The sequence below is a fragment of the Microcaecilia unicolor genome, chromosome 13 (assembly GCF_901765095.1).
Source record: "Microcaecilia unicolor chromosome 13, aMicUni1.1, whole genome shotgun sequence".
NCBI classification, from domain to species: Eukaryota; Metazoa; Chordata; class Amphibia; order Gymnophiona; family Siphonopidae; genus Microcaecilia; species Microcaecilia unicolor.
The window spans coordinates 43,745,252-43,773,228 of NC_044043.1; the positions used below are offsets into that span (position 1 = coordinate 43,745,252).

Genomic DNA, 27,977 nt, shown 5'->3' on the forward strand with positions numbered 1-27,977 from the left:
AAAAGAAGAACATTGTTACCGTTTGCAATAATTTGTTTAAATTTGGTCATGGGGCGTGTCAAGATGGCGCCGAGAGCGGACGCCTGGTGAGATCGCTCCAGCCAGTTCTGCTAATCTTTGTTCTGTCGGGAATTATGCCTCATTCTAAAAGAAAGGGAGCAGTCCGGATAGTTCCCCCACCTACCGGGACGTCCACGCCGGCGAGAACGGGACTGGAGCGTTTCTTCCCCGCTCTTTCTCAGGCAGTAAGCGGGGTGGATTCCTTGGCGGGAGTACCTGGTGAAGCAGAACCCTCGCCGGAATGCGAAATATCTCTTTTCCCCCCGCCGCTCTCTAAGATTCCTCCAAGCCCAGCAGTTGGGGTGAGCCGGCAGGAGAAGCTGACGGACACTGGAAGAGTGGAAGTTGGCGGACCCAGTGAGGTGACCGACTCACCGATAACATCTAAATCTGCTGGGAAGGAAATGGAGGTTAATCTGGGGACAATATGGCTGAAATTATTAGAAATGGAAAAAACCCTTCAACAGTCGTCTGGAGAGGTAAAAACCTTAGGTGTTAAGATGCAAGAATTGAAAGACTCTGTTGATACAATTAAACAAGATTTTTCACAGAAAATTGAGAATTTACAAAATGAGGTGGTACAAACAAACGAATTTAAAGCTGCTGTGATAAAAGACAATGTGGATATCAGGAGAAAACTTGAACATATTGAAAATCACAATAGGAGATTGAACTTGCGCCTGCTTAATTTTCCTAAATTGTATGGGGTTTCTCCCCAAGATTTATTTACTAGATTTCTTAAAGAAAATTTAAAATATCCTCAAGAAGCAATTCCTCCATTAGAAAAAATTTACTTTATACCAAATATGATTAAAAAAACAGATGAGGCAACAAATGTTCAACCTGGAAATGAAATGGACGTGGAAAATCTAACAGCAATTTTGGAACAGTCAATAGAAACTGCCACTGAAAGGGCGACTTTGTTGGTGACTTTTCTTTTTCAACAGGACTTGAATGCTGTAATGAGATTTTACTTTAAAACAACAAATCACAATTTTGGTGGAGAAAAAATATGGTTGTATCCAGATGTAACAAAAGTGACTCAGCAAAAGCGAAAACAGTTTCTTTCAATGAGATTAAAAACAATAGAATTGGGAGGTTCCTTTCTGTTAGCATATCCATGCAAATGTATTGTGAGGTTTAATAATACTAAATATGTTTTTTACGTTCCTGATCAGCTTAAGTTGCTCCTAGATTCAAAACAACGATAGAGATAACAAAATAGTAGACTGAGAAATGCAGTGTCATCATTTTCTTATAGAAACTGTTAATACAAAGGTAGCTTCACCTATTCTAAACCCCCCCAACTTTTTGAGGTCTAAGAAAGCCATTTAAAGTGTAATGTTAAAAGATTATGTAAGAAATGTTTTATTTTCTGGCTGTTTTTCACTTAACAGTAATATTTCTGTTTAAGTTTAAAGTAAACTAATAAAAATTATGAAATATATAAATTTGGTCATGAGTGTTAAAAGAACTGTTTCAGTGCTGTGATTGGCACGGAAGCCAGATTGGGATGTGTGCAATACTGAGAAGTTGTTCAAGTAGTTGGTAAGTTGTTTAGTTACCAGGCTTTCCATCAGCTTGACTACCAATGGGATGGATGCCACTGGACGATAATTAGATATATCATTTAGTTTTTTCTTCTGGTCTTTGGGAATTGGTGTTAGTAGGATATTTCCTTTATCCGTGGGAAAGGATCCATGTTGAAGCATGTGATTCAGGTAGGAGGTGAGATCTACTATGAAACGCTGGGGGGGGGGCAGATTTTATTAAATAGCTGGGGCACGCGTCCAGTTTACAGTGGGATTTGGTGAATTTGTTGATCTCTTGGGCGACAGTATCTTCCGTTAGTGAATAAAAATTTGTCCAAATTCGATTTGCTGGATACTCATTGGTTGTTGGGTCTAAGTCGTCAATGAATTTTACATAGTCGGAGGAGTTAGCTGATAAGGTGGAACTTAGTTTAATGATTTTCTCATTGAAGTAGGTAGCTAGTTTATCTGCTGATGGGGTATCCTTATTAGTTAAGGTAACTGGTGTGGTGTCTAGAAGATTATGTTTTGTACTTTTTTGGGATCTTGCCAGGTATTTGTGACCTGGATTGGCCACTGTTGGAAACAGGATGCTGGGCTTGATGGACCTTTGGTCTTTCCCAGTATGGCAATACTTATGTACTTATGTAAAGAGGAGGCACTTTCAAAACGAAAGATTTTGTATATGAACCTGGCTGCATTGTTTTGAGCTGTTTGGAGGTTTTTCAACAGGTACTCCTTACAGCCAGCACATATGGCATTACAATAATCAAATTGGGATAATGTTAATGATTGTACTTATGGTCTGAATGTTTCTGATGAGAAATAGGGTCTGATCTTTTTTAGTTTCCAAAGAGACCTGAAAGATTTTGTGATTGCTGAGGTTATCAATAGAAATCAAACAAAATAAAACATGGAAAAGAAAATAAGATGATACCTTTTTTATTGGACATAATTTAATACATTTCTTGATTAGCTTTCGAAGGTTGCCCTTCTTCATCAGATCGGAAATAAGCAAATGTGCTAGCTGACAGTGTATATAAGTGAAAACATTCAAGCATTACTATGACAGTCTGACAGGGTGGGAGGATGGGGGTGGGTAGGAAGTATGCATGGGGACATCAAAGCATATCATTGATATTCTAACAGGATAGGTGAGGGGAGGGTGATCAACAGAGAAATACAGCTTTATGGTTTATAATGGGCTAGGAACCCCAGATCCTTGTTAAGTCCTTTCTGTTGGGTGTTAAAATATTCAATCATTCTGACTTCAAAGGTCTTATGTTCTTGTATGGTTTTAAAGTTACCTTTCAGGATTCTCACTGTGAAATCACTGGTACAGTGTCCTGGTTCTGTGAAGTGCTGTCCCACCGGGGTGGGGGCCCTACTGGCTGTATTGTTCATGTGATGTCTATGTAAATTGAATCTTGTCTTAAGCATCTGGCCTGTTTCTCCAATATAGCATCCTTCGTTACATTTTTTACACTGAATGATATATACCACATTGGAAGATGAGCAAGTGAAAGATCCCTTTATGTTGAATATCTTTCCTTTGTGGATGACTGTGGGGTCCTGTGAAATATTTTGGCATAGTTTGCAACTGGATAAATTACAGGGAAGTAATTGCTGAGGAAACTTGAGTATCAAATGTTAAATGTTTGTCTATCATTATACCTAGAATTTTCAGTTTGTCGATGGAGAATGAAGTGTTGTCAATTGTGAAACTGTTGTAGTCGTTTTGGTCAAATAGGTTGGTAATGACCGTGAATTTAATTTTTTCTTTATTTAGCTTTAGTTTGGATTCTAAGACCCAGGTTTCTATCAAATTTAAGCCAAGTTTTGCCTTTTGTAAAATGTCTTGAATGTTCTTTTTGAAGGTTATGTATATGGTAACATCATCAGCATATATGAATGTTTTGAATTCTGCTGTTTCTAGTCACCTAGTGGTGACATCATTGCATTAAACAGTATGGACGATAGTGGAGAGCACTGAAAGGTGCCACAGTCCGGTGACCAAGGAGAGGATATGTTGTGTAACAGGCAGCTACAAATGGAGATGCTGGTGCTTACATATGAAAAGACCCAAGTGATGCCACTCTATAACTGCATGTGTAGGTTTGTGAAATGGGTGCTCCAGCTGTAGATACACATACTCCTGCAAGCCCTTACATGTAGTTTACAAAAAGCTCCATTTGCAGCACAGCCTTTTGTAAAATACTGGGAGAACTAAGCATATCCCAACATAAGAATATCCATACTGGGTCAGACCGATAGTTCATCTAGCCCAAGATCCTGTTTCAGCAGTGGCCAATGCAGGTCACAAGTAGCTGGCAGAAATTCCAATAGTAGCTACATTTCTTGCTACCATTCCCAGGGCAAGCAGTGGCTTCCTCCGTGAACTTCTGAATAACAGACTATGGACTTTTTCTCCAGAAACCTGTCCAAACCTTTTTTAAACCCAGATATGCTACCCACTGTTACCATGTCCTCCAGCAACGAGTTCCAGAGCTTAACTATTCTTTGAGTGAAAACATATTTCCTCCTATTTGTTTTTAAAGTATTTCCGTGCAATTTCATTGAGTGTCCCCTGGTCTTTGTGCTTTTTGAAAGAGTGAGAAACCGATTCATTTTTAGCCATTCTACTTCACTCAGGATTTTGGAAATCCCAATTCCAGCCTCCGCATCCTATGCAAAATGGGGCTTCTTTAAAAAAAGATTTTCAAAGCTTGATAAAAAGGTCAAGCATAAGAAAGTGTTGGAAAATTGCCCAGAGGCAGCAAGCCGTGTGTAGGAATATCCACAGACAAAAGCTATAACCAGGCGTTTGGCCTGAACAGAAAAAATTCTTAGAAACGTGCCCATTTCTGCATATTTTTCACACTCTTGAATGGGAAGATTCTGTACTCTTCAATAACAAATCCCCCTCCTTTTTTGTGTGTAAGTAATTTTGTTTGCAAATCTGCAGGTTTCATGGCAACTTGCACATTTGACTTTTACCACATCCTTGGTCTGAGACATTTCTTCAAATTGTTTTTTAAAAAATGCCCGTTGTCTTTAAAGTACGATAAATGTCTTTAGAATAAAATAATAATTCACATTCTAAAAGAGCCAGAACATGAAGAGATTTATTTGGCCCACTGCAGCTGTCTACGTGGAATCCCTGCATTTCAGCTGCTAGTAATAGGCCTGACTGAATGGCACCTCCATCAGAGATTGTTTTATTAGCCTTACAGCCCTAATATAAAAGTTTCTTTATTGAGCTCTGACTATTGTGTGGACCTAAAGTTGCACAGCCCGCTGAAATGTTTTATTAGCTTTACCATGTTTTCCAGACAAACTAGCTTCAGTTTTCGCATAATCGTTTGTCTGTCGTAGGGAGACTCTGTCCTTGTGGCGCTGCTCCCATATGGCTTGTAAGCTGAAACATCAGCCAGCCGCAGGGCAAGAGGGATGTGCAGTCATTTAAAATGACATGGAAAATGGCAACATTTGCAGCTTCGTTTTGTGGTTTTTTTCCCCATCTGAAGTGACACAAAAAAGGCAAGAACAAATAAACAAAAATAATAATAATAATGGGGCCCTTTTACTAATGTGTGTCAAGAGTTGCAGTTAACAGGGTTTAACATGGGATTTTACCACACATTAGTTTCAAATCTAATGCAGCAATTAGCCGAGACTTTTGTGGCATTTTTTTGTTCAGGTTGGGCATTAATAAATCATTCCTATTAGTATGCAATACCTGCATAGAGTTAACCCAGGAGTGGGGGCCTCAGGCGGCACTCTTGTGATGTGGCATTGCCCCCTGCCCTTCCCTCCCTAACCTCCATCCCCAAAATTACTTTTTCTTTTCTTTTCTTGTTTTTCAAAAGAAGGCTATGGCAGCGACTCCCATAGGCTGCCCTGCTGCTGGTCCAGGCCCCTTCTCTCTACTGTGACCCGCCTCCGAGGAAACAGGAAATTACATCAGAGAGGCAGACCACCTGCAGTAGAGAGAAAGGACCAGCAGCAGGGCAGCCTATGAGAATCACTGCCGCCCAGTGGCGTAGCCACAGGTGGGCTTGGGTGGGCCAGGGCCCACCCATTTATGGCTCAGGCCCACCCAACAGTAGCACATGTTTAGTGGTAACTGGTGAGAATCCCAAGCTCTGCCAGCTGAAGATTTCCCCCTGATGGTAACAAAAACGCTACTCTCCACGACACCGGTACCTGCACATGCTCAGTTTTCAGTGCATTCCTGCTGCCAAGGTGGAAAGAAGCATTTTCCCACCAGCTGAGATTTTTTTTTGGGGGGGGGGGGGAGGAGAACACTTGGTGCCCACCCAATTCTTGCCTAGGCCCACCCAAAATCTGTTGTCTGGCTACGCCCCTGCTGCCGCCTCCGCCTTCTTTTGAAAAACAAGAAAAGAAAAAGGTAATTTCAGGGAAGGGGGTTGGGGAAGGAATGGTTGAGGGCATGGAGGACAGGGGATGGCAGCAGCGGGAGGAGCTGGGGTAGCAGCTCATTTCTTGCCTCAGGCAGCAGATTGTCTTGGGCCGCCCCTGCAGTTAGCACTTGGTTAGTATCATAATAATATTTCCATTCCCATTCCCCACCCATGCCATGCCTGAGAGAGAAAATCTGAGAAACTCATTAGCCCATGGTTTACCGTGCAATAACAGGCAAACCACCACAAAACGCCTTAACGCAGTTGTGCGTTAGCCTATTATGGCACGTAAACTGCGCATGAATGGATGGATTCTATAAATGGCACTCAAGAAAAGTTCAGCCCTTCATAGAATTGCACTTTGAGGGCCAGTGTTACAACTGCTGAAACCTGGTGTAAATGCTGAAGTCCAAATTGAGTGCACTGGCCCAGTATTCTATAACTACACACACAATGTTTCAGAACGCCCCTGACATGCCCATGCCCCTCCCATGGCCACGCCCCCTGTTGAGGTTTGGGCACCAAGCGTTATTGAATAGCATGCAGTCAGATGTGTTCAAATCCTAAATGGTGCCACTTAATGTCAATAATTGGTTGTTGGTTCATTAAGGGCTCGTTAGCCAATTAAGTTGTGTCCTCATCTGAGGATTGCACCCAAATTTAGGTGCACCATATATAGAATCTGGGGATAATTGCCTAACCCACTTTAGTAAAGGGGCCCCAAAATGTTGTTTTATTTCATTAGTACATAGTAAGGGAATAACTTTACAACTGTGAATGGATAAAACAATCATGTATACTTCAGGGGCGTATCTGCGTGGGGCCACAGGGGCCTGGGCCCCCGCAGATTTCGCCCTGGCCCCCCTCCCCGCCGTCAACCCTCCCCCGCTGCTTACTTTTGCTGGCGCCGAGGTCCGACCCGCAATCTCCGTTTTTCGTCTTCCTCCGTGGCCATGCTTCCAGGAAGTAACGCTGCAGTGCTGATTCGTTGAATCCAGTTCGGCGTCTGACGTCAGACGTCGAACTGGATTCAACGAATCAGCACTGCAGCGTTACTTCCTGGAAGCATGGCCACGGAGGAAGACAAAAAACGGAGATTGCGGGTCGGACCTCGGCGCCAGCAAAAGTAAGCAGCGGGGGAGGGTTGACGGCGGGGAGGGGGTGGAGAGAGGCGGCGGCGGGGGTGGGGGGGGGAGGGAGGCAAAAATGTGCCCCCCCTCTCTGGCTGTGGCCCCCCCTACCGCCGGATTCCAGATACGCCCCTGGTATACTTCTCCCCGTATTGACATCAACAAATTTTTATAACAGAAATATGCACGTGTTTACTTTTAAGATAAGCCTAAGTATTTAACATCTACACCTGCTGTTTGACACACACAGATTTTTTTGGATAAATGTAACTAATAACTTCATTTAATACGCTGGTTTATAGTCCAGTACTTTAAATTAAAATAACAGTATAAACCAGATCATAAATCCATATCACCCAACCCCCTGACCCCTCCTTGCTCTAAAAGACTTACCACTCCACCTCCTTCAACTGACCTAGAAATCAGACTGTACATAGTTTAATAAAAACAATTCAAATTATGTAAAATATTCTGTAAAAAGCCAACCCCCACCCCTTTTACAAAGCTGGGCTAGCAGCTGCCATGCGGGGCTGTGTCGGCATTACCGCGCCAGCAGCCGCTAGCGTGGCTTTGTAAAAGGGGGCCCAAATCTTTAGCTGCTTCTGAAAATTCAGATAATCACTTGGATTTTTCAAGTTCTTTGGCAACTTAATCCATAGCCGTGGAACTGCCCATAACAAACAAAGTGCCCTTATTCTAAAATGTCTAAACTCTCTAACCAGGGGCAATGACAAATTTCTCAATTCACTGGAGCGCAATGTTCTCTTTGGAACATGCACTTCGATCTTGGTGCAGAAATAGATTGGTCCTAGCCCCTGGATTGCCTTTAAGGCCAAACATAAAACTTATAAAAGAAATAGAAGAGCATCATTAAAAAATATATAAACAGAAAAAAGTATGTACAAATAATTTGAAATAAAACCAAACAACCCAGTGTGTTTCACCGCTTCATGGGTTATTATATCGTATATCAATGAATCACATTATTCTCCTTACATTCATGCAAGAGGAATTCCTGACCAAAATCAGCAGTGATATTCTGCTTAGAACAAGAGTCAGCAACACAAAAAGAGGCCATTCAAGTCTGCAGCAAGATACAGACTCAAATACCAAAGTAGACTAGGAGTCCAGAAGATTCTTTATTGTAATAGTCCTGATGATGTGGCCACATTTCACCAACAAGGCTGCATCAGGGGTATTATAATAACACTAACCAGGGGCTGAAAGAATATGATCTCCAGTTAGCAACAAACAGGGCCGTCGAAAGACTAGGCCGGGCCCGAGGCAAGGCTGCCCCGCCTCCGCCCCCCCCCCCCCCGCCGCTGCCACCCCCATCGCTCCCCCCACCGCTGCAGTCCACGGTCTCACCTGCCTGCTTCCATGGCTCTGGGCCCCCTTCATTCAAAGCAGCAGTCACAGATCACCTCTCTTCTGGCCTTTCCTCCCTGTGTCCCACCCTCGTCTGATATAACTTCCGGTTTCCGCGAGGGCGGGACACACGGAGGGAAGGCCAGAAGAGAGGTGATCTGCGACTGCTGCTTTGAATGAAGGGGGCCCGGAGCCGTGGAGGCAGGCAGGTGAGACCGGGGACTGCAGCGCCGGCGGCCTGACCCCGGCACCGGGCCCGGGGAATTTTGCCCCCCCCCCCGCCCCCCTCTCAGCGGCCCTGGCAACAAAACATCCAAGATTGCAGTCAGCAGCTCTCAAATACTTAAAAACGCTCAGCAGTACAACAGCTTCCAGCCTTACTCCTCACAATGTGTCAGAGGCATTCCAGAAAGTTGCGCACTTAGTTATCGAATATGACTTCAACACGCCTAATTTGTGCGCCAGCATTTACACCAGGTTTCTACAGGCCTAAGCCTGGCGCCTAAAGTTAAGTGCTGAATTTGGAGCCTCATTTATAGAATTCCCCCCATAGTATGGTCTACAAGCACATCACCTTTTTAAGATTCGAAAAGTCTGCCCGAGCAACTAGGTAAATGTTTACAATGCTAACATTGATGCGCTTATCTGCACTCTTTCACGCATAAATGATAGTATGGTGCCTAAGCAATATTCTACCAATGCCTGCATAACTTATAGCCCTGTCTAAAGTCATGTCCCAAACATTAACATATTCAGCAGGAAGTTTCAAAATCTAATCAAAACAGTGTCCAAATCTATGTAACAAGATAGACCTCATGATCTTGTATACACATTTATAGGGATTATCAGATCTATATGCATCTCGCAACCATCTGAACAATCTTGCTCTATCGTTATAAACGAAATGGCACGGTGCAAAGCCTCATAGAATCCCACGTTTATTTTAATATTTATTTTACTTTTGTTCAAAAGATTTTTTTAAAATTCAAACTTATCTTTAATGGCAGCAACATAGAGATATCAGGGAACCCCCGCCGACATGGCCAAGTTTCGCATACTGCTTTATCAAGGAAGAGGCTTATAGAGCACATATTTGCAAAGGTGGAGGTAGACATGGGTGGAGCATGAGCAGGACAAAGGTGGAGCCCCCACTTACACATGCAACTTAAACAATTCTGTAAGTTATGTGAGTCCCTTCCACACCTAAACTGGGATAAGTGCAATTTTAGGGTTGTTGATAAGCTGGTTATGCTCGTATTTTACAATGGAACCTAGGCGCCTATATTCTGTATTGAATAGGTTCTTCACACCTCAGCACCAGGCAGGCAAAAAAATTCCTACGGAGATAAATTGGTAACAACCAAAGTAGTAGGGAGGAGACGTAGGCCAACCAAATCAAAGATGTAGTCCAGAGGTAGATAATAGAAAATTTGTTAAATAGATATCAAAGCACATACAGACTACATCTACCTCTGGACTATATCTGACCTATGTCCCCTCCCTACTCCTTTATTTGTTGAATAGGATCCTATCACATGCCATCTGAGGTCTAATTGGAAGCTTAGAATTGCCTTCCAAGTGTTTTTGTCTCAAGTCCCACATGAACGTCATGAAATCACAGCCTGCTGTATAGGGAGCTCATCAGAGCGCATCCATAGAATCACCATTTTCATGACATTCAATAACCATCCATGAATTAAAAGCATACATTCTTCCAGCCTTTCCTAGAATCTTTCACTAACTTAGTAAACGTTACAAAAAATTGCATATCATCCGCATACAGGAATGGTGTAAATCAAAAAGAGCTAATCGCTTTCACTAGCAGAATCACATACAAATTGAACAATATTGCAGAAAGGGATGAACCCTGGGACACTCTACCCTCTAATTTAACACCTGTGACTCTCCTATTTGGTCTCATACCTTAAATATTCTGTCCCTCAATAAGTGGGAGAAAAAGGCCAGTGCTGAGCAGACTTCTACAGTCTGTGCCCTGAAAATGGCAAGGACAAATCAAGATCAAGTATAGATATGTAGTATCACATCATACCTTATGCTATGAGTTCATTTTGTTGGGCAGACTAGATGGACCGTACAGGTCTTTATCTGCCATCATCTACTATATTATTGCATCAGTCACCCTATTGCTTTGTAGAAAAGCCTTTAACTGTTCAAGGTCAAAGACAATATAACGGGCATTACAATAATTAACAATGCATTTGTAGGGATAATGGAAAATAAAAGAAGCACCAAGAGTATGAGTCTCCTGGCATAATGACAGAAACCATTTCCTAGGTTGTTGTGTCTCTTTGGTAACATCTGGGAATACCCAACTTTTCTGACCCATGAACAAAGCCTGAGAATAGCGAAAATACAACTTCATAACCATATTAACGTCCTGAGAGAAAACAAAAAATGTAAGGAGGGTTGCTCTAAAATGTTGTGTTAAACCTTACTTATTTCTTTTTGCTTATTTAGGATTTAGAATAAATATTTTTTCCTTTTTCTGCCCCCTGTCCCCCATGATTGGATTGTTGTCTAGCGATTTAGAACATCTCAATACCATGTTTCTGTGAATACAGTTCATCCTTATTTGTTTTGTTTAAAAATGTAATAAAGTTAATAACTAAATAAAACCTTAATCAATATACTTTCGCCTCCCAAGAATGCAGCAGAAGAGAACCTATGAGGGTGTAATTCTGATTTAAATATAATCGCCACCCCTCTCTTTTCTTTCCATCCTCAACTAGTAAAAAAATCTTGTTACTCAAATTCCCATCCATTTCCTTCAGTCTAGACCAGTGATGGCGAACCTTTCAGAGACCGAGTGCCCAAACAGCAACCCAAAATCTAATTATTTATCGCAAAGTGCCAACAGGGCAATTTAACCTGAATAACAGGTGCCGGTACTCATTATGGACGGGGTCACCACATATGACTCCACCCCTATGATAGCCACACCCCTTACACCAGCCATGGCGCATATAAACAGACATCATTAAAAATATTATACTAGTATAGGAGAAAAAAATAACATGATTTTTTTTCATTATAAATCATTTCTGTAAGCTGTTACAGCTCCAGTATACCCAGTGCAAAATAAGACAGCAGATGTAAATTCTCAAATTGGACATATTCCAAACACTAAAATGAAAATAAAATGATTTTTTCTACCTTTGTTGTCTGGTGATTTTGTTTTTCTATCCATATTGGTCCTAGTCTCTGATTCTGCTGCTCTCTATGTGTTCTCTTAACTCCGTTTCCAGGGCTTCCCTCCCTCCCAGTGGCGGCCCTCCCTCCCACCAAACACCAGGCGGCATCCCTCCTACCAAGCACCAGGCGGCGGCATCCCTCCCACCAAGCACCAGGCAGCGGCGCCCCTCCCTCCCTCCCTCCCAGGCACCAGGCATCCCTTCCTCCTTCCCTCCCACCCAGCACCAGGCCTCCCTCCCACCGACCAAGCACCAGGCAGGCCTCCCTCCCACCCAGGCATCAGGCCTGCCTCCCACCCAGCACCAGGCCGCCCGAGCACCAGGTTGCCCGCCCGCCCTCCCTCCGAGCATCAGGGCCCCCCTCCGAAGTTTAAAAGTCATACCTGGTCGGGGTTAAGGCGGCGTCGGCAGCGGCAGTGAAAAGCGCTGGCTTGGCGCGCCTTCAGCCTTCCCTTCTGTCTCTTAAGCGCTGGTCCCGCCCTCATTTCCTGTTTCCGCAAGGGCGGGACCAGCGCTTGAGAGACAGAAGGGAAGGCTGAAGGCACACCGAGGCAGCGCTTTTCACTGACGCTGCCTTAACCCCAACAAGGTATGACTTTTACATTTCGAAGGGGGGGGGGTCCTGGTGCTCGGACGGAGGGAGGGTGGGCAGCTTGGTGCTCGGGCAGCTTAATGCTGGGTGAGAGGGAAGGAAGCCTGATGCAGGTATGACTTTTATTCAGAGGGGGGCTGGAACTGGCTGAGGCGACGGCGAGCGTGCCAACAGAGAGGGCTCTGCGTGCCCTAGGTTCGCCATCACTGGTCTAGACCAAAGGGGATACACCAAATGAGCTATAAAATCCATTACTCCCCTCCTTTCTCTTTTAAGCACATCCTCAAACAGACTGAAATGATACCCCCCCCCCCCCCCATAACTTCCCCAGAACCAGTACCCAGGCATACATCCCCACCAAATTGCAGACCTGCAGGCATACTGGATATACACAGGGGGCCCAAAATAAAATGATATAATAAATGTTTTCAATCCTCACTTAAAACTGCCCCACAACGGTCCAGCAAAGGGGCAGACTAAAGGGCATGCCCCTTTGGAACATCCCTTCAGTACGACACCTCAGGACTGTAGCATTTCTTTTGGGCCACCACCAACCACATCATTTACCAAGGCAGGGCCAGCAGAGCAATCTTCAAGTAGTACACAGTTCCAAAGAGCTTCAATAAATATGCAAATGTGTGTATTTTCAAAAGTCTACACATAAATGCAAACACTGCCCCTGGATCACCTCCACACAATCCAGGTATAGCTCCATGTATACAGACTATTCCTGCACAAATTTATGCATATGTCAAGCAAATAATTTTGTCAAAGCCTGTTTCTGCTGTTTTACCCCCCAGAAATGCTTTAGAAAATTAACTCTAAATGGTTCTAGTGCATGGTAAAATGATTTATTGTGTATGATATAGCAAGTGCCCTAAATAAATAATAAATACATAAATATTATAAACTAAACAAAAGGTTTGCCTTTGCACAGCTCTACAGTGCAAACTCTTTTGAGTCTAACAATGTAAACCCATTGGATGGGGTTGTTCTGCCAATTCTGTTCAAGTGGACTAAGAAAAGTGTAGCAAGCAAAAATGCTACAAGGAGGTGGGTCCTGTATCTTCAAGACATCTCAAGGCTCCTCTTAAGATTTCATTCCCAAAGTATTTGGCGAAAAAGGAATTGAATGTGAATTGCTGTTCTGCATCAAAAGAGCCAGCTCTCAATACAGCGCTAGCATGGTGCCTCGACAGATTATCACTCCTCATAAATCAGTGGTACGGTACCCCTGAAATTCCTGACCCCCACTGGAGCAAATTCCAAACAAATGTATCCCTGAATTAGGAGGGCCTTAAACTGCTTGTCCGCAACAGACCTTGCCAAGATCCTTTCAGCTTCTTGTGCATTCATGCTCACAGCAAGAATTCAATTTTTGATAGGAAAATATGAACATCCTTAAGATTTATGTTAACAAAAAAAAAGACTAAAAAAACCGCTTGTGATTCTGTTATCTTGCCTTCTCATTGTGTAAATAATATTTTAAGGTTTCCCACAGCTATTAGAACACACTTTGCATGAGGCTAGGAACACAATTTAAGAATGTGACACTGTCCCAGTTGAGTAATGTTTACTCTGTGTATGGCTGGGATGCTCACCAATACTCACTGGTCTAAAAATGTACATTCCTTCATTACCAGTGATCCCAGGTTTGTCCTTAGCTAACAAGAAGCTAATTAGCATCTCAAAGCCTATTCTTAATGATGAGGCTGTAAGATTTTTGTATGTTTTTTTCATGTAAAAACAGTAGAAATGTTAGAGTAGCAAGAATTTCCTCCATCTGAAGTTGTTTTCAAAGACATTTACTCAGCTAAAATGGTCCGACTCAAAATTGTCCTCTACATAATTATGGAAATGGGAAGTGCAGTCAGCTCAGAGCACCAGCTTTTCTCTTACAAATAACTTTGGACCATTCTCTGGAGCGGAAGAGTAGCCTAGTGGTTAGTGCAGTGGATTTTGATCCTGGGCAACTGTGTTTGATTCACCACTGCAGCTCCTGGTGACTCTGAGCAAGTCACTTAACCCTCTATTGCCCCAGGTACAAAATAAGTACCCCTATATATGGTATGCAAATTGCTTTGATTGTAACCACAAAAAGGTGGTATATCAAGGCCCATCCCATTTCTCCCCTCTTTATCTCTGTGCTGTCAGGAAGAGTGGCAAGCCCAGCACAGCAACTTGTCTCCTGCAAGTAACTTCAGACTTGCATGGGTTTCCACAGTGATAAGAAACCCATGTAGAATAAGAGGTTGGACTACCACAGGTCCTGTCGGTGTGTGGCAACAGGTAGGACGTTGCATAGAAGTTACTTGAAGGAGACAAGTTGCTGCAGAGGCAGAATTAAGGGGATGACCTAAGAGGGGATGGCTGAGGCTGGGGCAATGGGGGGGGGGGGGGGGGAGAAGATGGGCATTAGATTTCCAAAAATATATGAGTGGTTTTGGCCTTTTCCCTTCCCCCTACCACTACCACCTGCATCTATAGCAGCTAGATAGCACCTAGGAGGAGTGGCCTAGTGGTTAGGGTGGTGGACTTTGGTCCTGAGGAACTGAGTTCAATTCCCACTTCAGGCACAGGCAGCTCCTTGTGACTCTGGGCAAGTCACTTAACCCTCCATTGCCCCATGTAAGCTGCATTGAGCCTGCCATGAGTGGGAAAGTGCGGGGTACAAATGTAACAAAAATAAAATTATATGAGTATTTTTTTATAGAAACCATGTATGCAATTTCACTTTGAAAATTTGCATAAAATACGCACATTAACTCTACCCAGAAAGGAGATAATTCTATAAAGTGGGTGCTAACATTTACATGCTATATATGCGCACAAATAGTAAACATATTGACATAATAGTAAATGTCGGCAGATAAAGACCTGCACAGTCCATCCAGTCTGCCCAACAAGGTGACCAGAATTGAATCAGGCACTCTGCACAGGTTTGACCTCTTCATGATTAAATACTGGCATACCTAAACTCTATCTTTCCCTATGAATTCTGGGGCACAGACTGTAAAAGTCTGCCCAACACCGATCCTACTTCCCAGCTACTGGAGTAGCCAACAAAGCCCACTCCTGCCTCAATCTCATTGCCAGAGAAGGTAGTGATGGCAGCTTGCCTTGCTGAGTTTAAAGGGGGTCTGGACAGATTCCTGAAAGAAAAGTCCATTGATCATTATTAAATTTTGGGTTTTTGCCAGGTTCTTGGGGTCTGGATTGGCCACTGTCGGAGACAGAGTGCTGGGCTTGATGGACCTTTGGTCTTTTCCCAGTGTCGCAGTACTTATGTACTTATGATCCTGATCTGTCTTTCCCATTTACGGGACCCAGACCATAGAAGTCTTCCCGGCATTATTCTATCTTCTCGACCTCTGAAGCTGCCGTCAAAGCTCACTGCAGTTATGAGGTCATATAAGTTTTGTTTTAATTGGATTCCATTCTTTTTCTATATAGGGATCTTCTGTGTTTATCTCACACATTCTTGAATTCCATCACCATTTTTGTCTTCACAACCTCCCCCAGGAAGGCATTCCAGACATCTACCACCCTTTCTGTGAAAAAAGTATTTCCTGACATTGCTCCTAAGTCTCCCACCCTGAAACCTCAACTCATGACCTCTAGTCCTACTACTTCTTCTCCGAAAAAGATGAGTTTGCATATTAATCTTGCCATTATTCTAATCATATTATATGATTAGAATAATGGCATATATGCATATATGTGTGCACATAGACGCATAAATGCCGAAATTCTCCCTAACACTCTTCTCTAAATACGCATTTATCTTACACAGTGTGTGTTTTACAGGTAGGCCTACACACAGGTAGAATTTGAGCAGAGTATTGGTAGGACTCACACATGCATTTAACTTTTAGTATGCTATAAGTTACATGTATGTGTCTCTCCTTCTCTGCTCATATCCAGCAGATTGCCAAGACCTGTCGTTTCTTTCTTTACAACATCCGTAAAATCCGCCCCTTTCTTTCCGAGCACTCTACCAAAACCCTCATCCACACCCTTGTCACCTCTCGTTTAGACTACTGCAATCTGCTTCTTGCTGGCCTCCCACTTAGTCACCTCTCCCCTCTCCAGTCGGTTCAAAACTCTGCTGCCCGTCTCATCTTCCGCCAGGGTCGCTTTACTCATACTACCCCTCTCCTCAAGACCCTTCACTGGCTCCCTATCCGTTTTTGCATCCTGTTCAAACTTCTTCTACTAACCTATAAATGTACTCACTCTGCTGCTCCCCAGTATCTCTCCACACTCGTCCTTCCCTACACCCCTTCCTGTGCACTCCGCTCCATGGATAAATCCTTCTTATCTGTTCCCTTCTCCACTACTGCCAACTCCAGACTTCGCGCCTTCTGTCTCGCTGCACCCTACGCCTGGAATAAACTTCCTGAGCCCCTACGTCTTGCCCCATCCTTGGCCACCTTTAAATCTAGACTGAAAGCTCACCTCTTTAACATTGCTTTTGACTCGTAACAACTTGTAACAACTCGCCTCCACCTACCCTCCTCTCTTCCTTCCCGTTCACATTAATTGATTTGATTTGCTTACTTTATTTATTTTTTGTCTATTAGATTGTAAGCTCTTTGAGCAGGGACTGTCTTTCTTCTATGTTTGTGCAGCGCTGCGTATGCCTTGTAGCGCTATAGAAATGCTAAATAGTAGTAGTAGTAGTAGTATGTGTCTGGCATTTAGGCATGAGCTTTATGGCTGGTATAAGCAGGGGTGGCACAAGACAAGTCTGCTGCCTGAAGTGAGGGAATGGTCTGCCACCCCGGCTCTGCTCACCTGCTCCCCCCCACCCCGCCCCCCAGTCTGACATCTACTTCCTTCCTTCCCTGAATTTACCTTCTTTTCTGGCTTTCCAAAAGTCGTGGCGGCAGCGGTTCCCATACGCTGCCCTGTCGCCGGCCCCTTCTCTCTACTGTAGCTTGCCCCGCTTCCAAGGAAACAGGAAGTACATCATAGAGGCAGGCCGTAAGAGAGAAGGGGTCAGCAGCAGGGCAGCAATATGGGAACCGCTGCCACCCTGACTTTTGAAAAGCAAGAAAAGAAGGTAAATTCAGAGAAGGAAGGATGGGGGTGATGCCAGAGCATGGTGGGCATGGGGGTGGATGCTACTCCAAAAGAGTGTCAGGTGGCCTAATGGCAGGGCATAAATGCTTGTGGCCTAAATTATAGGCATATATTTCACCTGTTATGCTACTATTCTATAAAGAAATGTAGACGTCTATTTTTTTGCTCCTAAATTGCAGTGTCAGTTTGCAGCTGCATGGGCTATTTTTATATTGTCACTTTTAAGACAAGTACACCCCTCTACCACCACTGCCACCACCACCACCTCTGCATAAACCTCACAATCCAAACTGCAGTTATATTCAAAATGTGACATGCTGCTTTTTGTTCTTTGGTGATGTCATCAATACCCATACATTGCATGCACTTTACTGAAGTCTTGGCAGTATTTTAGTTTTTCATTCCTGTCCATGTAGCTGCCAAGAGATTGTAGCCCGGGCAGAGGCAGCCTGTGGGGTATCTGGAGAGATGTGGGGTTTGTGCAGCGACTCATTATGGGGCCTCATTTGCATGAGTCAGTAGAGGTTGAAAAGCAGAGCCAAAAAGTGAATCATGTTGCCGAGGGTAAGGTCAGCCTTGAGTCCAGCAGTAAATAGGAGTACTAGAAAAAAGCAAAATAAAGTGTAAGTGTTCCACTGGTCTACTGAACTGAGTTGTAATATGACATCATCACTGTAAAAAAATGCAAACAAAAAAAAAACCAGGTCAGCTGAACCATACTCTTAAAGGTCACATACAATTTCTATATAATAGAAGATATTTATGACAAGCCAATTATCGTATTCTCTTTAACATTCTAATGCTTACCCACAAGGCTTATTAACGAGGATATCTACTACTACTACTACTACTACTAACTAGCATTTCTAAAGCGCTACTAGGGTTACGCAGCGCTGTACAATTTAAACATAGAAGGACGGTCCCTGCTCAAAGAGCTTACAATCTAAAGACAAGAGAACAATCTAAAGACAAGTGAACAATCTAGAGGACTAGTGAACAGTTAATCTGATAGGGTGGATAGATTGGGGCATTCTATCTATCTCGAGTGGTTAGGCGCTGAAGGCAGCATTGAAGAGGTGAGTTTTAAGCAGAGATTTGAAGATGGGTAGGGAGGGGGCATGGCGTATGGGTAAAGGAAGATTGTTCCAGGCATAGGGTGAAGCAAGGCAGAATGAGCGGAGCCTGGAGTTGGCAGTGGTGGAGAAGAGTACTGAGAGAAGGGCTTTGTCCTGTGAGCGGAGGTTACGGGCGGGAACATAGGGGGAGATGAGGGTGGAGAGGTAGTGAGGAGCCGCAGACTGAGTGCACTTGTAGGTAAGGAGGAGGAGCTTGAATTGTATGCGATATCTGATCGGAAGCCAATGAAGTGATTTGAGGAGAGGGGTAATATGAGTATATCGGTTTTGGCGGAATATAAGACGTGCTGCAGCGTTCTGAACTGATTGAAGGGGGGATAGATGGCTGAGTGGGAGGCCGGTGAGGAGTAAGTTGCAGTAATCAAGGCGAGAGGTAATGAGAGCGTGGACGAGAGTTCTGGTGGTGTGCTCAAAGAGGAAAGGGCGAATTTTGCTGATGTTGAAGAGGAAGAAGCGACAGGTCTTGGCAGTCTGTTGGATATGCGCAGAGAAGGAGAGGGAGGAGTCGAAGATGACTCCGAGGTTGCGGGCAGATGGGACGGGGAGGATGAGGGTGTTATCAACAGAGATAGAGAGTGGAGGAAGAGGAGAAGTGGGTTTGGGAGGAAAGACGAGGAGCTCGGTCTTGGACATGTTCAGTTTCAGGTGGCGGTTGGACATCCATGCCGCGATGTCGGATAAACAGGCCGATACCTTGGCCTGGGTCACCGCGGTGATGTCAGGTGTGGAGAGGTATAGCTGAGTGTCATCAGCATAAAGATGATACTGAAAACCATGAGACGAGATCAGCGAGCCCAGGGAAGAGGTGTAGATTGAGAAGAGAAGGGGTCCAAGGACAGTTCCCTGGGGAACTCCAACAGATAGTGGGATGGGAGTGGAGGAAGATCCTACTTGGCATCGAAAGCTAATCAAGAAATGTATTAAGTTATGTCCAATAAAAAAGGTATCATCTTATTTTCTTTTCCATGTTTTATTTTGTTTGATTTCTATTGATAACCTTTAAGAGTGGACTAACACGGCTACCACACCTCTCTACTTGGCATCTAAAACAATTCCTCATATGCCTACCTGTACCTTATGTTCTCTGGATTCCACTCAGTTGGTACTTCTTCATCCTAAACAAGCCCACTATGAATCTACTAGGCATAGTGCATTTTATTTCTTGTCCCCTAGATTATGGAATGATCCCCCTAAGCAGATTCGTAATGAACAGTCTTTTCTTAAGTTTAAAGCATTATTGAAGACACATTGTTTTTGGCTTTTCAAACCTGAATGAGCAAGGGAGCCTGACAGCGGGACTGCTCTGAATACAGGGAGTAACCTGAAATATCGGACTAAATTGTCTATTTTGGTGTGATTGCTGAGCTATCTTATTTTTAAATGGTGTTCCTTTTTCTTTTGTTTTTATCAGTTTTAGACAACTGTACATCGCTTAGATACATTGTTTTGGTAAATGTGGTCTAACAAGTCCTAGTAAGGATAGACATAAACATTACATAGGAACAGTGCTACATATATCGATAGCGATGGGCTGGAGTGTAAATTTTAAGGGGCTTCAACGTTAGCTTCAGAACTTTTAGTACAAGAACAAGTCTGTGCCCTGAGAATAGCAAGGACAAATCAAACTCGAGTATACATATAAAGTATCACATACCATGTAAAATGAGTTTATCTTGTCGGGCAGACTAGATGGACCGTTCAGGTCGTTATCTGCCATCATTTACTATGCTACTATGTTACATGCACCTGCCTCCCTCTCTCTCTCTCTCTTTCCCCCCCCCCCCCCCCCCTCCTCTCTCCCTCTCTCTCTCTCTCTCTGCCTTCTTGCCTCACTTCTCTGGCCAGCAGTCAGATCTGGAAGAAACAGCAGAGCATTGTACTGATGTCTTATGTACACAGAGTGACAAAGACACCCTTTAATTTGTGGTGTGTACCGTGGAGAGTCCTTGACACATTTTGGCCCCAGCTCTGTGACCATGCCTTTTCTGTTACTTCCTGAGATTATGTGGACAGGACATTGACACATTCAAATAAACCTGGGGCTGTCTGGTGCCTGTCAGAGCTCTCTTTGTGTACTTGTTGGCTCTGGGAAGGGGATAGAACATGGGGATGCTACTCCTTAATACATAGATTGAGAAGGTGCATCATATTAAAAGTCTTAAGGGCTGGTGCAGTGGCGATCCTTGGTCGGCTGCCACCCAGGGTGGATCGCCGCTGTGCACCCCCCCCCCCCCCACCGGGCACAGCAGCATTCCCCCCCCCCCCCCCCCCCCCCCGGTGCATTCTTACCTGCTGGGAGCAGCCGCAGGGCTGTCAGTTCCGCTAGTTCCCTGCTCCCTCTGCCCCAGAACAGGAAGTAACCTGTTCTGGGGCAGAGGGAGCAGGGAACCAGCGGAGCCGACAGCCCTGCGGCTGCTTTCTGCACCCCTCCAGCAGCGTGCACCCGGGGCAGACCGCCCCCACCGCCCTGCCCTCGGTACGCCACTGGGCTGGTGCAGAAAGCTTGCTTTGAAGCCATTCAGTGATAGCTTAGTGAACTTCTTCTAACACAAGCTGAATGCACAATGTTTGCTCCTCAGTGCAGTAAACTAACGGTACACAAACTACTGTTGCATTAAAGTGTGCACAGTTACTAAAAACAGCACATACCATGGCAGTAGTATGGTTGTTTGCTGTTGAAGAACAAAAGATGTCTCTCTTCCTGTCAGTTTGTGAGCAGTAATTGTTTCACACACTGATAGAAAAGGAGATATTCTTTAAAAAGACTGGTGCCTCCTCCAGACCCCTCACCAATAATTCCTGGTAGTCTAAGGGACCCCTCCAGATGCATCAATCTCCTGAGCCCAGAAAGGATCTTCTCGTGCCCCAATGCCCTGCCTCCCCTCACCCTCCAAAGCTAACCAAAAAATTCCTTGTATAATCTAGTGGATTCCCATCCCTCCAGCACCCCAAAGCTAAATCCCTGGTAGTAGACTCCAACCCACCCATAACACCCTTCCCCACCCCGCATACTTTAAACAAGAGGCAGAAGCAATAGCCACTCAATCTTGCCTCTGTACCATCTTCCAAATGGCAACACCTGACTTCGCATGGTGCATCCTGGAACACATTGTGTCCCCACTCAGACTACCAAATAAGGGGAAAATCCCCTTATTTGTCAGACTGATTCTGCGTGTTGTGTCTCAGGATGCACCATGCTGGGTCAGTGCGTGCCACCATTTTGGAACATGATGGCATGGAAGGAGTATGTGGCCTTCACTTCTGCCTCTTGTACAAGAATCACAGAGGTGGTCTGGGGAGGGCCTAGAACAGTGGCGTTCCTAGCTTGTTTGCCACCTGGGTGGGTCACCGCTGCGCCCCCCCCCCCCAGAGCATCGCCACACCCCGAAGCGCATCACCTCACCACCTTTCCTCCTAGCAAGGGGGTGTGAGAGCAGGTACGCCGCTGTCATCTCTGCCAGTCCCCTGCACTGGAACAGGAAGTAATGTCAGAAGGGGCAGGGGACTGGCAAATCCAAAAGCTGCATGCCTGCTCTACGTACCCCCTTGCTGCCTGGACCCCAGCCAAACTGTCCCCACCACCCTGCCCTTTCTACACTACTGGCCTAGGGGTTTTGGGGGTTCATGGTCCACTAGAATATGAGGGATTTAATTTTGAGGTGTCAGAACGGGATCATGGGTGGGGATCCACTAAACTACCAGGAATTTATTTTTGGGGTGTCATAGAGTATCAGAAGGTGGGTAGTCTGCTAGACTTCTGGGGATTTTGTTGGGTAGTGTTGAGAGCAAACAAGAGCGCATCTCTGGAGGTATGGGTCCCTTCTGGAGTTGGAGGGTGAGAGATCGGAGCATGGGGGGAGGGTCCTTTCTGGGTAGGAAGATTATAGTATTGGGGATAATGATGGCTGTTATCTATTCCACCCCTACTGTAGAAGAATGAGCGGACCCTTCTATACCTTCTCAGATCTGGCATTCATGTTCCCACATTGTGCTTGCCTAAGTCTTCTTCAGCTGTTCTCTGCATCAGGGCAGAATAGCTAATAGCCTCCATTTTAATAGTATGTGTGCTGGTGTCTAACACAAGGTTATACTTCTGCACAAAACCCTTTTCTGCATCGGGTGCCCAGAAAGTTGAGCGCAGATGTCGTACTAAACATGCGCCTCTGTCTGCTCTAGCATTCTGCATTGGCCCCTCAGTTCTGTAGTCGGTCTAGCAACAACCTTTAGTTCAGAACGAGCAACGTACTGCAGTACCCTACCTCATTCCAGGTACTACTACTACTATTTAGCATTTCTATAGCGCTACAAGGCATACGCAGCGCTGCACAAACATAGAAGAAAGACAGTCCCTGCTCAAAGAGCTTACAATCTAATAGAGTCAAGCAAACAATCTATTCCTGGTTTTTGCCGTATTGCATGCTCAAATCTGTAGTTTAGATTTTCTTGTTGATGTCTCTAAGAAAATCAGAGCTTTCATTCAGCGCACGTAATGGCACAAAACTAGAACAGGTTCTGCATGTTTGGGTTCACCTGGGTTGAGGTGGCAATTTTATATATCACCTTGTGAACATATAACATATGTGCAAGAGGCAAAGAATTACAGCTGCACACTTAAAGAAGGCAGGAGAGGAATTACTGTTCAAAGGTGAAGGAAAAGAAATTTATATGGTTATGTCAGTAAATAAGGAGAAAGGTTGTTGATGTGCTTTAAGGAATGTCATATGTTTTAATTAATAACCTAAGTCATGACAAAGCAAACTGTTGGGATTTTGGGGTGAAACAAATTCTAAACCCAAGTGTATGCATATCACGATGTGCATTCCGTTTTTGCTTTCACTCAGCTGTTTTCCTTCTGCTTTTATGGGCTTTCAGCTTAACTGGAACCAGCCTCCATTGGGTTACATCACCATGAGGACAATTGTATAACAGGGCATTCACATTGACATTCCATTTAAGTGCCTAAGTTAAAGGCTGCCAACTGGATCCAGATTTGCAGGACAGGGTTGAGCCAATCATGGATTTACCCCAATGCATGCTGGGTCTTGTAGTCTTTCTTTTCTTAGGACATGCAATGTGGTAAACCCATGACTGGATCAACCCTGTCCTGCAAATCTGGATCCAGTTGGCAGCCTAAGTGTACAGAGTACTGGTACATTCACAGGTAAGTGTAGATTTACACATGTAAGTGGCATCATAACACCTGAGCGCTATTCTGTAAAGGAGGGGTCCTCAAATCCAGTCCTCAATGTCCACAACTCAGCCTAGTTTTCTGGATTTCCACAATTAATATGTAAGAGATCTATTTGCATTCACTGCTTCCATTGCATTCAAATTGATCTCATACATATTCATTGTGAAAATCCTGAAAACCAGGCAGGGTTGTGCACCTTGAGGACTGGATTTGACCCCTGCTGTAAGGGCATACATAAGTGGCATAGCACACAATAGCAGGACTTATCAGCCAGGCTCAGGTGTACAAACACCAGATTCTGAAAGGAACTGAGGTCTGTGGCCCCTTGTCAAGGCTGTGCTTGCAATAACTGGCTACACAGAAGAAGGAACAGTATTAAAAGTTGGGCAAATTCGGATAGGGTGAAATAGTGATAGTAATTGCTGCTTCTACTGTATATCCAGCCCCAATCAGCCCAAGCCCAGGTACAGAACCTGGGCTTTGGAGGCTGAACCCATGGTAAATAGCATGGCATCACACCACATTGTCATAGTGCCATCAGGCTGCTTCAATATATGTCCATTGTAATGAAGGTAAAGGGTCATGGATTTGTTACACTACTTTTCTATGGTACAATCTTCATACACTTCTCATACTGATGAACAAGATTTTTACCATTTTCAATTGGTAAAACAATGATATCTATGAAAGGATACTATTGACATCTATGGAGAGGAATGACCTGGTTGGAAGGGTGACGATGACATTAATATCTGTGATGGGAAAGCAGGTGGTTAGGAAAGTGATACTATTGAAATCTATGGAGATAAATTAATGATTAGTAAAATGATGCCATTGACCTCTCTGGAGTGTGTGGAATGATAAAATAAAGAGGATGAAACCTATTGAGGTGAATGACATGGGAGAGTGACACCATTAAAGTCTACAGAAAGGAATGATACAAAAGAGTGACATCTGTAAGTTTGTGAAGAACTGAGAGATATGCCACTCCCTCCTAGGTTTCTTATCATAATTTTCCAATATGTTATCAGATAGTCTAAAAAACAGTATTTATGACATTCCTAATTAACAGGATTGTTTTTAATAATACCTCTTTTCTTTTTAAGGGTTGGTTAAAAAACAAGATTGAGGAGGGGTGGGTCTGGTTCATGTAAAATACCATTGGGAACTGTTTGCACGGAATACATTTGAAAAGAAACTAATGCCATTCTTGTTGTTGTTGTTGTCCTTCAGGGGTGAGATATAGCCAGCAGGGAAACAATGAGGTCACTTCCTCCTCCTCTATCAGTCACCATGGCAACAGTGGCCTGGCAACCAGCCAGGCCATTTTACAGCAGGTTTCTCCGGCAGGCCTGGACCCAAGCCATAGTTTGCTGGATGGTAAAATGGTGAGTACACCTGGTCCATTGTGGCAGCAAAGCTGATAAGATAAGGAGGGCCTGAGCAGAGAAGGCAAACAAGAGTGTTTTCCAGTTTCTCCCAGGGCCTGCCATAAACAATGGAGCATTGTGAGGTGGAGGGGAGTCTTGAAGGTGTACAAGTCTGGACTGAAAGTCGCTGTGCTGGGCCCCCTCAGCGCTCTTAATGCTGCTCCTGGTGTAGGCTTTCAGCCCAGCCAATAAACCTGACAAAAAACTGCTCTCATTTCATTGATTAAATACCTTGTAAAGTAACAGGCTGGGTGGAACACTGTTTGTTTTTCACCGCCGATGACATCCATGTTGATAAAATGCTTGTTCATATATTTTCCTTTAGGCCCTCATAAAATCTGAGTAGTACCAACCCCACTGCCTCCCCCAAAATACCTTTTTTTAACATATGAATTGAGCAGGTATCATCTGAAATGGAAATCAGAGCTTTGGAAAACACTGAGGGGTCCTTTTGCTATGCGACAGTAAGCACTAATGCGTGCTTACCGTGCGGGAAATGCAGTGCCGCGTGTGCGCTCAAGTGTCCCGTGGTATTTTCAGCATCTGCACACACCTCCCATGTGCTGAAATATACTTTCTCTTTTTTAGTGCTGGAGCATGTTTGGGGGGGTAGAGAGGATGCGTGCCCAGCATAATCAGTGCAGCTAAATTGCCGCGCACCAACTGATTAGCGTATGGTTAGTGCATGAGCCCTTCCTGCGTACAAAATAGAGATTGGTAAGGGCTCATGCACTAATGACCATGCTCTAAGTGGGAAATTAGTGGGTGGCCATTAATTGAAGAAATGAATAATCGGCCATTTTACAGCCATGTTAAAAGTGGCCTCAGCGTGAGGTGGGACCCACGTGCTAGTCATACTGCAGGCCACCTTTTAGCACAGCTTAGTAAAAGAGCCACTAAGGCAGGCACTACATTCAAAAGCGGTTTACTCAATGGAGGAAAAGGACTCTGAGCATTGGCTGGCCATCAGGAAGAACTTTTCCCGATAAGATGAACAGCAAAGCATTAAGTGATGGAGTTCCTTACACTAGTTAGTGATTGACATGGCTTTATATTTTGCTTCTAAATGAATCTGTTTGAATACAATGCAAGGAATCAGTTTTCATAGAAATTAAATACAGGCCTGGCCCTTTGGTAAGTGTTTCATGCTGCTGTGTAGTATGTCCACGACTCGGATCCTAGATTGGACACTCTGAATTCTAGATCTATTGAGTCCACGGAGAGAGAAGACATCATAGTGTTTGATTAATGATGGCACCTGTTTGATGGATTTAGAGTCCATGATGCAAGGGCCATTTGGGGTCAAGGGGTGGCCATGTGGGCCACCACTGATATTTTTGGGGTCAAGAAGGATGGGAGAATCCTATGCTCCTGTGCTGCAGCTTTAGGGCAGCCATGAGTCTTGAGCTGGTGTATAGATTCATGTCTACGAAATGAGTAAAACACTGTGCTAGATGTTAGCACCATTTTTTTTATTACATTGGGAACAATTTAATATTCAACAGTTTGCATAATCACTGATTTTACCACATTAATCTTTCTTCCTATATCAGGAGTAAGATTAGTACAGAAAAATGAATCTTGAACGGTTGTGCTATGAGGTAGTTCAGCTTTTATTGCATCAGCTCCTAAGTTTGTAGCTGAGGCAATGGAGGATTAAATGAATTGCTCAAGATCACAAGGAGCAGCAGTGGAATTCGAACCCTTCCTTCCTTGGTTCTCAGCCCAGTGTACTAACCACTGGTTCATTCTTCCATTGGGTATTCATGCATAGTTTTATTTCTGTGTTGTCCTGTTGTTTTAGCTCTTAAACATCTTAAAAGCACTTAGGGGTTGGTTCAATGTACCCAAGTGGATTCAGACTTTGTTTGGATGGGATAGGGGATGAACAGATAAGATCCACCATGGTCCCAGATGGTACACTGTTGAAAATTACTGAGGATCATTTCAGTTTGAATTGGGTAACATTGAAAATTCACACTCATGCAAGGTTGTCCTATCCTACCCCTGTTATTAACTAATTCAAATTTAGGGAGGGCAGCCCAAAAATTTGCATTCCATTTAATTTCCCGTGTCATTTGTAGAATTGTTTTATTTTGGTAGTCTTCATTTTTGGTTTTGGGGGAAATGTCATTATGAGTGCGCACTCTTTTGAAATAGTGTACTCTCTTTGCAAATAGAAGGCAGGCATTATTTGCATGCACGACGATTTGCACATGTGCAGTGGTTCACACATGCAAGCACTATCGGAAAAAGAGATAAAGTGTGCCCTCTTTGCAAGTAGTTCACACTCTGCAAAGTGGGTGAGTTCAAAACACAAAATCATGTCCTTGGCATTTCCCGTGTTGTTGCAAACAAATGCCTATCTCTATTCAAAATTAGTGTTCATGTTTTTATACTACTGTTGACATGCAGAAGAACATTTTGTGTGGCAATCCGGTTAAGGATTGGCTGTCAAGGGCTTCAGCAGAAACTCCAGTAATTTGGAATTTGAGGACTGTGCCGGGCAGACTTTTATGGTCTGTGTCCTGCAAATGACAAGACGGGTTTGGATAGGCTGGCGTGGACTTCGATGGTAACTTTAGTAGTTGGAACCTAGAGACAGGGCTGGGCGGACTTCCACGGTCTATGTCCTAGAAATGCCAGAGAGAGACAATGATCAAGTATTTTATATCACATTCATTGTTGGTTTAATCATGACTTGATAATGATTTTGACTGTTGGGCAGACTGCATGGACCGTTCAGGTCTCTATCTGCCTTCATTTACTATGTTACTATGTAAATCGTGGCCCAGTTAAACTTCAACAGATGTTTCT

At 44.0% G+C, this 27,977-nt stretch overlaps 1 protein-coding gene across 7 annotated transcripts in view; it reads left to right on the top strand.

Annotated features, from left to right (window-relative positions):
• The window catches only part of HNF1B (HNF1 homeobox B), a 256,081-nt gene that overhangs the window by 195,269 nt on the left and 32,835 nt on the right, over positions 1-27,977 (top strand). For all 7 annotated transcript variants that reach the window (XM_030186229.1, XM_030186232.1, XM_030186234.1 and 4 more), the window contains one exon: positions 24,964-25,118. In XM_030186229.1, coding sequence (XP_030042089.1) covers positions 24,964-25,118 — 155 coding nt within the window. The remainder of the gene's footprint in view (positions 1-24,963; positions 25,119-27,977) is intronic.